Below are 12,976 nucleotides of genomic sequence, written 5' to 3'. Positions count from 1 at the left end.
GATGCGCAGATCCACAAGGAGCGATATCTCCTGGTTGGGAAAGAGAGCATATTCGCCACGTGGTGCCAGCGCACAATCTGGCCAAAGCCATGGCGCGGCATGATGCATTCTTGCGGCAAACGAGACCGTCCGTCCGACGCACGATGCTTCCTTCGGCAGCAGCTGGAAGCAGCTTCCCTACCCAACTCCAACTCGGGCCCGCTGCCAGACTTCAAAACGGCCCATTTCCAGTTCCAAAGCTACTCCGTGCAGCAGCTGAGCTTTGATCTGCTCCATCTACAACGCCAGGCTTCAATAAAGCATCTAAATACAGTGCTGCCGCCAAGATGGAGACCGCCGCGGGGAATCGACGCCGCTAGTAGCCGCTACCGTCGATATAACCGTCGAATCACCAGCATAACTACCAGGCAAGGAGGATCTATTGGAGCAACCTCGTCTCACCGGTGGAGCCTCTGGAGCCTGGACTCTGGCGTCTTTGGCGTCTGGCTCCTACGTGCTTCTTCGGCAGCCTCCAAATAACGAGAAAATTTGTCGAGTTTAGACGATTTTCCATCCTCCAGCATGCAGCATAGGCGGCCATGCCCGACAAGAGTGCCGCGAGTGCCGCGCTCCAACACAACACCCGTCATGATATGACGCTCTATCCTCTGCAAATCGCCCACGAGACGCACCAGCTGGCGCACCGGCTGACGCGCAGGAGAAGCACACAAACAGCTTCACATACGCATCAGCTTGGCCCCAGAGCCGGTTCGTGACCATGACTATTTTACGCAGAGCACGCCCGTCATGCCGTCTGTCTGTCAAGCTCCAGATGTGCAGCCTCAGCCCAGCCCAACTCAGCTCAGCTCAGTTCCGCCCGGCCCTCGATTCTGCATTCCAAACTGGGTGACGGCCACCAACATCATTCGTTGAACCAATCCTCGCCGCCCCCTCCCCTTTAACCATTTGCCCTTGTCAAGTCGTCATGGATAAGCCCGCTGCTTCGTCCTCTGCAGTTGAAACCATCGCCAGGGATGCCCTCGACGACGACGACGACACCACGCGTGTTGTGGACCACGCTGCTGAGCGCAGCTTGTGCTTCAAGTTTGACGGGAGGATCCTGCCCGTCCTGTCCCTGATTTGTATGGCTCCCTTGATCCGTCGGTCCACCGACGACTGACGCGCGCATTTGGCAGATATGTTCAATGCCCTCGACAAGGCCAACTTGAGCAACGCAGAAACAAACGGGCTCAGCAGCGGTGCGTTGCATCCCATCCGTTTTCCCATCAGTGAATGAAGTGCAGCACCTGAACATGACAACTCTCTCCCTCCTCCCCGCCCGGGTCATCCTGCGCCGGGAAAAAGGAAAAAAAAAAAAAGAAAATTCGAGTCCGAAGTGGCTGACCGTCACTTGTCGCGAGGCAGACTTGAACTTGAAACAGGGCCAGTATAACCTCGTTGTATCCGTCCTCTTCATCCCCCACGTCGTCTTCGCACCTCCCTTTGCCATGCTCGCCAAAAAGTACGGGCCGGCCCGAGCTCTGCCCGTCATGATGTTCGCCTTTGGGTCCGTGACGCTCCTCACAGCCGCCACGCAAAACTTTGGCGGCCTCTTCGCCGTCCGCTGGCTTCTCGGCATGGCCGAAGCTGCCGTTTTCCCCACCGGCGTCTACTACCTGACCACCTTTTATCGGCGCGGCGAACTGGCTCGTCGGCTGGCCGTCGTCTTTGCAGCCTCCAACATGGCCCATGCCTTTAGCGGACTGCTTGCCTCGGCCGTGTTTAGCATCAAGTCCGGCATGTATTCCTGGCGGTACCTCTTCCTCATCGAGGGCTCCCTCACCGTGCTCTTTGCCGTGTTTGCCTACTGGTATCTTCCGTCGAGTGCGGCGCAGGCCAGCTTCCTCAGCCAAGAGGAAAAAGCTCTCGCCTTCCGCCGCATACAGGTTGACTCGTCGTCGGTCGTCTCGGAGGAGTTCAGCCTCAGACAGGCTCTGGGCATCTTCAAGTACCCGTCGTCGTATGCCTTTCTGGCCATTGAAGTGTGCCTGGGCGTGCCTCTCCAAGCGACAAGCTTGTTCCTGCCCCAGATCATTCAGCGCCTGGGCTACTCGCCCGTCAGGACCAACCTCTACACCGTGGCGCCGAATGTCGTGGGAGCCGCCGTGCCGCTGGTTCTGGCGTTTGCATCCGACTACCGACGCACCCGATTCCCGTTTGTTGCGCTGGGCTTCGCGCTCACGTGCGTCGGATACGTCATTTACGCGGCGCTGGGAGACGTCCAGGCCCAGATTCGAGTGGCGTATTTCGCCACGTTCCTGATGCGCGCGGGTGTTTCCGTGCCGCCGGTTTTCCTGTCGGCGTGGTACAACAACAACATCGCCCATGAGGGCCGCCGTGTGGCTCTCGCATCGGTTGGCGGGCCTCTGGAAGGCTTGATGGGTCTGGTGGCGAGCAGCGTCTTCCAGAAACGGGATGCGCCAAAGTACATGCCCGCCCTCATCACGGCGGCCTGTTTCGGCGCGGCTGGCGGTCTTGTCACCGGGCTTGTCGGCCTGTACATGGTGCTCGATAACAAGAGACGCGACCGCAAGGCCGGCCTCAGGGTCAAGGCTCACCAGGTACCCACCGCCAAGCTTAGAGACGGGCCTGGCTCACCCGAGTTCAGATGGTACGTGTAAACTATAGGAAGCAGCAATAGTGGGGGAAAACGTTGCTTAATCTTCTTCTTCTTCTTCTTCTTCGTTTTTTTTTTTTTTGGGGGGGGGGGGGGGGGGGGGGGCAATGCGTGTCTCAGCATATATAGAGGTGCGCTTGATTTTGATGGCTGGACAAGGAAATCAGAATCAGATTCTACCCCGGAGAGAAACGAGGAGACGGAAGCAGAAGGAGAAGGAATCAAAGACAAGGAGCATACGTTCATCCTGCCAGATGGGCACCCATACATCAATCCATGCATGAAACTAAACAGACAGAGAGGTCGCTTCAACGCGATCGGCCAAAGAGACTTCCACCCTTTTGACCGAGGAGAAAAAGCCGTCTCTGCTGTGGGAAACAAAGCCCCGAGTCCCCCGAGGGCAGTAGTCTTCCTTCCAATGGCCGCCGAACAGAATACGATGCTCCATGTGGTCTCGGAGCGAGTCATCCCGGACGCGCCGCCGGTGGATCACGAGGCGCAACGACCGTCGAGTTGGCATCAGGGATGCGAGGACGCTTTGCTCCACGGGCGGGTCGCGCGCGCAACAAAGTTTGGTTTTCCGGGAACCCAAGTCCATGTTGGCATGCTTGCCGCGAACCCGGGCCTGTTGAAAAAAAAAGCCCCCGCCCCGTTGGGCTTGGTGGGCCCCGCCTAGTACGCTTGCGTTCAGAGTACAGTACGGAGAACGGAGTACGGGGTACGGGGTGCGGAATACTCGGTACCGAGTGGAGATGCCGAACCCGAGCGCCCAGGCAAAGTCGCAGATACTGACACTTGGAAAGCATCCACGAGCATTCTCCCGGCACAAGACGACAACGACGACGACAGCAACAACAAGGGGAATATTTTCATCGGGAATGTATTCACCCCCTCTTCCATCTCAGCCTCCACAACCGGCAACGCAACTTCGCCCCCGCTACAGGTATCCAGGCGCCCCCCCCCCCCCCCCCCCCCATTGCAGGGACGCTGATGCAGTGCTTACTTACCCTGCGTCCGCTGGCTGTCAGCTCCATGGGTGGAGCATCACGGAGCACAAGACCGCTCTCGTTTTCGGACAAGAGAAACGGGACCGAATCATGAACGGAGCGAGGCAAATACGGAGCGCAAGGACATGCTTGCCATTGCTGACCCTGGTTCGAACCCTTCCAACCCATAACCGCTTCCTGGTGGTGCCCAAGTCTCGACGACACCCATGAATTTCATTTGCGCCGTTCTTGCTTGCGCAGCGACAGTTCCCCCACGCCTCCTGGCCCTCTTGCTGCTTAATACGTATACCTGAAATGGCTGGCATCGTCGTTGGCCTGCGTCTTCGTTAGCACCTTGTCGTAACCTCGGCCGTGTTGTTGTTGTTGTTGTCGTTGCTGTTTGCCAACCACTGCAAATAGTACTCACCACATCCGGCTTCTCCAAGATCACCTCTCCCCGATCAGCCTTCTTGTTCATCCGCAGCATCTCCACGTTGCAGATGCAGACAAGAACAATGTTGAGCAGGGCGCAAGCGATGCACGTGTACATGCCGGGCTTGTAGCCCGTGAGCCGGTCCTGCTCCCGGAACACGAGACTGCCGCAGATGCCGCCGATCCCCCCGAAGCTGACCAGTGTGGCACTGCAAAACGCTCGCTTCCACTGACCCCTGACGTTGTTGGCCTGAAACGACATGACTGCGGGTATGTTGCTGTTGGCTCCCGCTGTCACGAGGAAGACGCCAAAGTACCGTACCGCCGCCTTGGGATGCCACCCCAGGATCGGGAGACCAATGAGGCAGAGGACCATGTTCGCAATAATGATGGGCCCGCGGACGTGGTACTTGTCTCCCAACCAGCCCATTGCGTACATGACGAACCCGGCGAACAAGTAGGGGGGAGCCGCAAGGCACTGAGCCTGTCCGATGCTAAAGCCCAGGTTGGCCACGAGAATGATGGGGACTGTGTAGGCCAACGCGTAGCTCATGGCGCAGGTGCAAAATAAGATCATGGCATACGCCCAAACCTTCCAGTCTTTGGCCCCTCCAACGAATTTCCAGAGGTCAAATGGAGCGGCTTCAACGTCGCCGCGGTCGCGCTGCACCCGGTTGAGAACCCATTGTCTCTCGCGCTGGTCGAGGAAATTCCAAGACTTGCGTGCTGAATCAGGGAAGTCGACAATCAGCCAGTAGCAAATGATTGCCAGCGCACAGGTAATGGCGCCTTCGACGATGAATATCCACCGCCAGCCCGCCAACCCTAGTCGGCCATTGAGTTGCATAAGCTACGCATTTCGTCAGTGATTTCGTAGTGATTCCGTCAGTGACTCCTGTAACAACTAGTTTCGCGTTGCATAAAACCATGTCTCTTGGAGTTCTGCTTACTTACCCCATACACCAAAATGCCGAAAAGGGAAGACGCAACGCAGCCCACTAGATAAAAGGCGGAGTACCGTCTGCCAACCTCATCTGCTTTGCCAGTAAGCCGGGGTTCCTGACATTTGACTGCGTCCAGCTACGCAAGGAACAGCAAATCGCAGACAAAACGGGGGAAAAAAAAAAAGAAGAAGAGGGGGAACAAAGGAGGGAGTGGCGGAAACGAACACCGTGTATACCAAGTGCTGAGCAGATAAACGCAGCTCGGGAAGAAGCCGGCCTCGAAAACACCAAGAACAGTTCTAAGGGCTGCGAGCTCCTCAAATTTCTTCACGAACCCCATTCCGATCACCACGCCGCCCCAAAGAAGAGTAATGGATGCGAGATGAATTCTCGGCCCAATAGCTCGAACGATAATTGTGGAAGGCGGTTGAAACAGAATATAAGTAACGAAGAAGACCAAATTGGCAATATTCTGCAACAAACTGGTCAGCACCTGGGTTCCTTTTTCATGCTGCTTTGGCCCTTCGTTGTTGGGCAGGACAGGGAGAAGCTTACATATCGGTTGTTGACGAGGTTAAGCTCTACGCCCATGCCAGCGATATTTGCACTGCTCATGTTTGTCCGATCCACGAGACTGACGCAATACATGGCACCGACGGTCAGGACCAGGCGGCGGTCGATTCGACGGATGATGTTTCGCTCTTCTTGCTTGGAGAATCCACAGCCACTCTCGGTTTCACCCGTCTCGGCCACCTGTGGCTGGAGCTTGTCGTGAGGTTCGATGGCATGGTCTTGGAAATGAACCGGAGCCTGCTTTTCGGAAACTTCCCGACGGGATGCCATGATGGCGGAGACTGCCCAGCGAAGGCGGCACACGAGGTTTGAAAGCACCTTGGTTCCTCGAGACTGACGGGCGGACAGAAAGCGAAGACGGGAGAATGGGAACAGTGGTGCTTTTGCATCAAGTCAAAGGGCGCGCACACACACACAGCCGAACCGGTAAAGATGTAGTAGGCCCCCAGATCCAAGTAAATGGCGCACGCTTCTCGATACAAATGACTTGCGAGATAAGTGGGGGGAATAGGTTGTGCTTGTCGATATCCCTTGTCGTTGAACGCCAGTCTGAACGCCAGTCTGAACGCCAGTCTGAACGCCAGTCTGAACGACAGTGCGCCAAATGGGCGTATTTTCTTGGCAACTATCAAAATTATATGTATGTATTCCTTTTACAGGACATGTAAGCGGCCCCTGCTAGCGCGGTACGTCGTGAATAAGGTTTGTGGTGTTGTGGAATGCTTCCATGAAATTGTGCTGCGGATCCTTGCTAATTTCTGGTAAGGCGCCATGCGGGCGCGCACTTGTTACTTGGATCTGGGCCGTAATTATAATGGATCCTGATCCTGGTGGAGCATGTAGCCGCGTCCAGAGGAATAGGATGCATGCCTCGCGTTGTTGCAAGGAGTCAATCGTTCCGAGTACGCCGTCTATAGCCGTCAGGCCTCAGGTAATAGCTTGACATGCCCTGCATGCCCGCCCAACTCCGGGCTTGCGTCGAAACCGGGGACCGGGGGGGGGGAGGGGGGGGGGGGAAGGCTGATGTTTTGGAGACGACCCAAGGGTTCTTGTCCCCTCGAAGCCACCCAGAGCGCGAGGGGTGCGGAGTTCGTTGCCATCATCATTAGGTTTGGGATTGTGGCTCGGGGGTAGGACTCGAACGGGCCCCCGGTTCCCGGCGACTGGTCTTTGATTCGTCGGCAATAAAATCGGTTGCCGAGACTTTGTTGGTTCGTAACGAGTGCTCTACTCGGTACTAGAGTCTGGAATCTTGGACTCGATTGAAACAACATGGCAAGATTCTAACGGGGAAGCCACCGGCTAGTGTTGAGTTTGGCGGACGCTTGCGTTTTGTCGCACTAGACAGAAGAAGCAGCAGACTGACTCAGTCAGTCGTGTTGACATTTGCCAGGCACTTGCCAGGCACTTGGCATTTTCACTAGCCAGCTGTTCAAGGTGCTGGCGGGGGTGCCGGCGGGGTGCCCGGCTCGAAACCAGCATCCCCCGCACTGCATGCTCGATGCTCGATTCTCGATTCTCGATGCTCGATACTCGATACTCGATACTCGATGCTCGATGCTTGATGCTTGATCTAGATTCCATTCCGGAAATCGCAAACGCATACTCTAGGGAGATAAGAGACTCCTTTGCGTTGTATTCACCATCGCCAACTGGCCGGCGAGCCCTGCTCGCATCTTTCCCAGCACCAAGACTTGACAGGCGGCCCCCGTTACCTCAAACTTATCATGCCTAACAAAACATCAATGGGGATTGCCGAGGCTGCTTACTGCCAATAGCTCCCGGCATATCCCTATCCTGTCCCGACGAGACACACGTTGCGCGTGATTCCCGAGGCCATCTCGCTCGTTTCTCTACACATCACCAACTGCAGGAGCGGAAGGTATCGACCGAGACAATTGATTCCATCAAGTCTACGCCGCCAAACGGGCCCAACCAGACGCCAAACAAAGAATTGCGTATAAACAAAGAAAAACACCCCGTTCAAGCCGAATCCCAATGCGCATCTACAACTATCACTTCCGAATCCCTCCGAATCCTACTCCCTCGGTCCCATCTGATCATCTGAACAACACAGCTCCCGTTCTGCTTGGTAACAACCCTCGCTGGAATCGCAAGCATTTCCAGCCCGCCAGGCAGCCCAATGGCGGACGTTTTGGTTCAGCTCATTGCTTTCAAACCAGGAACCCCATCTTCGCCCCGGCCATATGCAAAAGTCGTCGCACGTTATGCCACGTCAAACCACATAATCCTACCACGGTGAAAATTTGCAAAATCTCCCAAGGATACCTGGTGCGAACCTCGGTCTCGACGTATTCTACCTCGGCTCCGTGCATTGCGGGGAAGCGGCCCTTGTCCAGATATTCCTCCATCAAGGCGTCCTTTTTGTACCATTGATCACGAAGCCAAAGATCGAATTCTCTCGGATCGTCAAGGGGAATGTCGGTGATTTTGAAACGGCGCCAGTACAGATTGACGGATTTAGGGGGGCGGCCTTGAAAGTAAGTGCTGGTCAATCCAAAAATCTCCTCTCCATATTTACCTCGACTGAGATAAGGAGAGAGAAACGGCAAAAAAAAAATAAATGAAAAAGAAGAAGAGCAGGTTAGCTATCGCAGTTCGAGGCCGGGCCTTCAAGGGGCCACTGCAACTGATCGACTTACGGGACACCCTCGTACGCCACGGTACAGTCGTAGACGTATTCCACCGTGTCCTTTAGCTCCCGAAGACAAAAGTATGTGCCCGTACTTCGAGGCAGCATGACGTGATCGGGGTCTTTCAGGTTGTTCTTTGCCGCCCACTGCGACGACTTTTGCCGGCCATTGTTGGACAGGTTGGTCCCCTCCGGAAATAACAGCAACCACATGGGGTCAAGGTATGCGTTGCCCCGCGGATCAACCCTCTTCTTCTTCAGCTTGGTGAGACGATAGGATAAGCGCGGCTGATCGGTCGCCATCTTCCTCGACATGAATATGAAGCCGTAGAACATCATGCCAGTGCCAATGATGGGGATGTATTTTAGGGACTCTTTGAGGATGATGTAGATGTGACCATGCATACCGGGCCGGTTCGCATACCCAACCCACCACAGGTAAATCCAATCGGTGTAAATCTGCGCGGGCGTGATTAGGTCCATCTTGGGGGGCGAACTGAACATGGAAAGCTCCAGGCTCCTGGACTTGCCAGACGATGCAAGCAGACATACCTGATGGTTGGCAATCATGACCAATCGTTCGGGGAACTTGAACTCGACGGCACCGCCGCGGGTGGGCTGAATTTGACCAGCTACGGACTCGTCACCACTTATACGCATGGTGGCCGGGCCAAACACGTGCGTCATTACGGTAATGGTGAGCCCAAAAGACCGCTTGGTCATGGACATGTACGCGTAATACCACTCGCGATGGACAAGGTACAGAGGGGAGCCGACGAGCTGAGTGATGAAGATTCTACAAGGAAAGACGGTTCCTGGGGTCAGCGATTGATTCACCGACTCCGACTCCGACTCCGACCCCGACTCCGACTTCGACCCCGAGTCGAGCCAGAGTAGACAAAGCTGTGAACGTACATGGTGCAACAAAGGGTGAAGTAGGTTGTAAAGGCCAACCCACGTAGTATCTGCACGCCCCGGCCATGGCCTCTTTTCCCAGAGGGATGTGCAGCTCGAGATGACTCGGTTGATGTCCCGGCGTCCTTTTTCGGGCAGGTGGTGAGTTTGGGCGACGGAATGCTGCTCTCCGGACCGGTGGCATTCTCCAGGGACTTTGCCATGACTGCCTCTTTTCGCCACGGGGCTTGGCGTGACGTTTCAAAGTGTGAAACAAGAGGCTCTCTTGCGCAGAAACATGCGTTGCTAGGAGGAGGATCGGCACGTGGATTGACGACGGAAACGCCGGAAGCGATGAAGCAGGTCAGCGGCCAAGAATGGCGAGAGCAAACAATCGGCAGGCAGGCAGCCAAGCGCCAGCGGGCAAAGCAAGGTTGCAGCAAACCAACAAGGTATTTTCCGAGAGGCTCCAAGGCGCTTGACGTAACCCGTAACCGGGGGCCGGGGGGGGGGGGGGGGGGGGGGGGGGGGGGGGGGGGGGGACGGGCGCGCCAATAAAAGCGCCGCGACGTGCAGGGACGAAACGGCGGGGGAGGGGAGTTGCTCAAGCACAGGCGAAGAAAGCTTGGTTTGGTTGGTATTGCCGCGGACAGGAAGCCAAGGATCGCGTGGCTGGCATCAGGTGCTGGGCCGATGAGACGACGCCTGACCAGCCCAAGGTTGTCGGAACACACGCGCCCCCCCGGGGAGAGGAGGCAGTCGAACGAGCAAGGCAAGCTGTGCCGGTCGGCGAGAAGGGCAACAAGGGGCAAAGGCGAATGTCGATGCTCAGTCTGATGCTCAGTCTTGCGGGATGAGATTCGGGAGCCTCGTCGTGGGGCGGCGGATTCATGTGACGCGGTTGACTGGTCCGTCAGCCCCAGGCGGCCATGAGGTGGGGGAAGGTCGTCTGACGATCTGGGTGGGTGTACTCGGTAGGCTGGGGCAAGTTGGGAATCTGCATGTGGTTGCATTAGGTACTGCAGCAGAGCAGGTACCGTTGACCGGGTACGTACGGACGAACTGAAGTACTGTACCTTCAGTATGGCGTGAGCACTGAGGAGTACTGTAGTACTCCGTAGGTCGGTTCGCTTGCCTGCACTGCCCTGGCGCTGCCCTGGCGCTGCCCCTACGAGAATGGACGGGGCTTTCAGCTAGCTGATCAGCGTGGTGACCAATGAGAGCGGCGTGCTGCATGTACTTTGCAGAGACGAGCCATCTGATTGAACACGTCGGTTTTGCCAAGGTCAGGCGACAAGTCAGCGAACGGGCCACGTGATGAAGGGGTCGGGTCACCTCGAGTTAACCTGAGGTACCTGGGTACCTGCCTTAGGTATCTTGGTAACCTCACCGCCAACTGCCGCCGCCGCCACAGTTTGGCGCTAGTGGCTGGTGTGGGGCTGGGAGACAGCAGCCCTCGTCATGATTAGCAAACCAACGTCGTCCTCCTTTTTCCAGCCTCGTCGTCTCTGGCACAATTTCCCCAGTTCAGCATCACTCTCAACTTGTGTTTTCTTTTTTTTTTTTCGCTCTTTGTATTGTTTTACTTTTTATTCTCATTTTCCACTCTTCACTCAGAATCATGGTATAACCCGCCGCATGCGGCGCTTTGACATGTCCCGGCGCAGGTTGTTGAGGAAGCTCCTGCCCTTCAGTCGCCAGTCGGCGTTCGGCTCGAATACAACAGCACAATCTCCATCAACGCCGCCGCCGCCGCCGCCGCCGCCGCCGTCGACGGGCAGCGCTCGCTGCCGCTTCTCGACGGCTTGCCCTCTCCGCAATGCTCGCGTCCGTAGCGCCGGCGACCTCCCCAGCCGCACCGTTCCGAGGTACCTGCAGAGCACGAAGCCAGGCTCCTCTCTCCTCTCCCTCCACTGGCCACGGCCGCCCCGGAACCTGCTGCTCGTCCAGAAGCTTTACGCACCCGAGGTGACCGAATCCGTCATCGAGTTCGCCAAACACGTCCACGCCGAGTACCCTGCCGTCAACATTGTCGTCGAGCCGAAGATCGCGGCCGCCATCCGGGAGCACCTGCCGTTTGCCATCTACGTGTCCGACGGCCGGTCCAACATTGCGGATAGAATCGACGTGATTGCGACTTTTGGCGGCGACGGAACCGTCCTTCGCGCGGCAAGCCTGTTCAAGCTGCACGGGTCTGTCCCGCCGATACTGTCGTTTAGCATGGGCACGTTGGGATTCCTGGGAGAATGGAGCTTTGACGAACACAAGAGAGCCTGGAGGGAAATGTACATGAGCGGGAGCGGTGTGGCGACGGCTCAGGAGGCAGCCGTGCCGCCGCGGGACAATGGCAGAGACGGCCAAGCTGATGGGATCGAAGGCGCTGCGGATTCCGCAGGCTCCGCAGGTTCCGCTGGATGGGGATGGGGGGCGCAGCGTGGAAAGAGCCTTGACACGCAGAGGGCGTCCAGGATTCTGCTCCGACACCGCATCAAGGCAGACATTTTCGACGTTGCCGGAAACTGCATCAACCACGCGGTGTCGGATACGTTGGCCAGCGAGCACAAGACCAGCGTTGCCGGGACCAAGGAGCCGTCTCCGTCGTTGCGGGCCATCAACGAGATCTCCGTCCATCGAGGCTCGCACCCGCACCTGGCCGTCATTGACATTTACCAGAACGGGCGTTTCCTGACGGAAACCACGGCGGACGGCATCCTCATCAGCACGCCAACAGGCTCCACGGCGTACAGCCTCAGCGCCGGAGGGCCCATTGTGCACCCGCTGGTCAAGTCGCTTCTCATCACGCCCATTTCCCCGTGCAGCTTGAGCTTCCGATGCCTGGTGCTTCCGCTGGACACCAAGGTGACGCTGCGCATGAGCCACAAGAACCGGGGCCGCGAACTGGACCTGAGCATTGACGGGAAACGATGCGCGGGCGTGTCGCCGGGGATGGAGATGCGGGTGGAGGGCGAGTTTGTCGGGCGAGCGGGGCCGGGGGAGGAATGGCACGGGGGTGTTCCGTGCGTGATTAGGACGGAGGACAACGACCCCTGGGTGGGAGGGCTGAACGGGCTGCTGAAGTTTAACCACCCGTTTGGTAGGGAGCCGCCGAGCGATGAGTTGGCCGACTAGAAGAAGCCCAGGCCAAGGGCCCCGGGGGACGGGGACGGGGGCGGGGGGCGGCTTTGCTGTTTCACATGGCAGTCACACTGCATCGATACATACCGCAGCTTTTGCTGCAGCTTGCTGGACGGCAAGGCGAGTAAGAAGTACCTTGGGTACATACCTGTCCAGCGTGGAGGCAAGTTGGCACGTAATAGGGCGCTCCGAGGCAGCCGAAGCATGTGAACAGCTGGTCGGGGACGCCTGGTACGGAGTACTGACAGTTAGCAAGCAGCCTCTGGGCATGTGACGCGAGGGAGCATTCGCATGAGGTTTCGCCCAGCCAGCGCCAAGGGAACCCGCGAGCCGGCAGGAGGTCAGCTTATGGGCCAAGGCTTGAGATGCATGCAATGCAGTTGGTTTGATGCTTGATGTTTGATGATTAGGGCCTGCATGGAAGCACGTGCACCAGAACACATTCCTACCTCAGGTCACGCACCAAGGTACCTATACCTGGCAGTGGCACCAGACGTCTCCTTGCTCCTTGCAGGCGGTCGCGTTGCAGCCCTGCGTGGGTACATGTTGATGCAAGGAGCCAGCCAAAGACCTAGGAAAGGAGAGTCACTAGGTACCAGCTGCCGGCTAGTTGCGCGTGCGTTATCCGTACCTGCCTCCTCCGCGCCTGGTACCAATACTTTGTTGGCCGCGAGGGGGGCTTGGACCGACCCTGGTGGCTGCC

General features: G+C 57.3%; 4 protein-coding genes across 4 annotated transcripts; 2 read left to right on the top strand and 2 right to left on the bottom strand.

The window, feature by feature from the left end:
- Positions 1 to 964: 964 nt before the first annotated feature.
- UV8b_00866 (uncharacterized protein) lies at positions 965 to 2,660 on the top strand (the record flags this gene model as incomplete). Its single annotated transcript, XM_043138364.1, has 3 exons — positions 965 to 1,121; positions 1,176 to 1,238; positions 1,405 to 2,660. 3 exons carry the CDS (start codon positions 965 to 967, stop codon positions 2,658 to 2,660), a joined length of 1,476 nt encoding a protein of 491 aa, XP_042994298.1.
- A 1,279-nt stretch (positions 2,661 to 3,939) lies between these two features.
- Positions 3,940 to 5,861, bottom strand: UV8b_00865 (uncharacterized protein; the record flags this gene model as incomplete). Its single annotated transcript, XM_043138363.1, has 5 exons — positions 3,940 to 3,978; positions 4,070 to 4,924; positions 5,029 to 5,108; positions 5,244 to 5,490; positions 5,574 to 5,861. The coding sequence occupies 5 exons, from the start codon at positions 5,859 to 5,861 to the stop codon at positions 3,940 to 3,942; spliced, it is 1,509 nt and encodes a 502-aa protein (XP_042994297.1).
- A 1,904-nt stretch (positions 5,862 to 7,765) lies between these two features.
- Positions 7,766 to 9,362, bottom strand: UV8b_00864 (uncharacterized protein; the record flags this gene model as incomplete). The annotated part of the gene is made up of 4 exons (XM_043138362.1): positions 7,766 to 8,138; positions 8,255 to 8,703; positions 8,797 to 9,040; positions 9,160 to 9,362. 4 exons carry the CDS (start codon positions 9,360 to 9,362, stop codon positions 7,766 to 7,768), a joined length of 1,269 nt encoding a protein of 422 aa, XP_042994296.1.
- A 1,429-nt stretch (positions 9,363 to 10,791) lies between these two features.
- On the top strand, positions 10,792 to 12,267 carry UV8b_00863 (uncharacterized protein; the record flags this gene model as incomplete). Its single annotated transcript, XM_043138361.1, has 1 exon — positions 10,792 to 12,267. One exon carries the CDS (start codon positions 10,792 to 10,794, stop codon positions 12,265 to 12,267), a length of 1,476 nt encoding a protein of 491 aa, XP_042994295.1.
- Positions 12,268 to 12,976: the final 709 nt, after the last annotated feature.

This window comes from Ustilaginoidea virens, chromosome 1, assembly GCF_000687475.1.
Source record: "Ustilaginoidea virens chromosome 1, complete sequence".
Taxonomy (NCBI): domain Eukaryota; kingdom Fungi; phylum Ascomycota; class Sordariomycetes; order Hypocreales; family Clavicipitaceae; genus Ustilaginoidea; species Ustilaginoidea virens.
The sequence above is the reverse complement of the archived record's forward strand: the minus strand, read 5'-3'. Positions and strand labels throughout refer to the sequence as shown.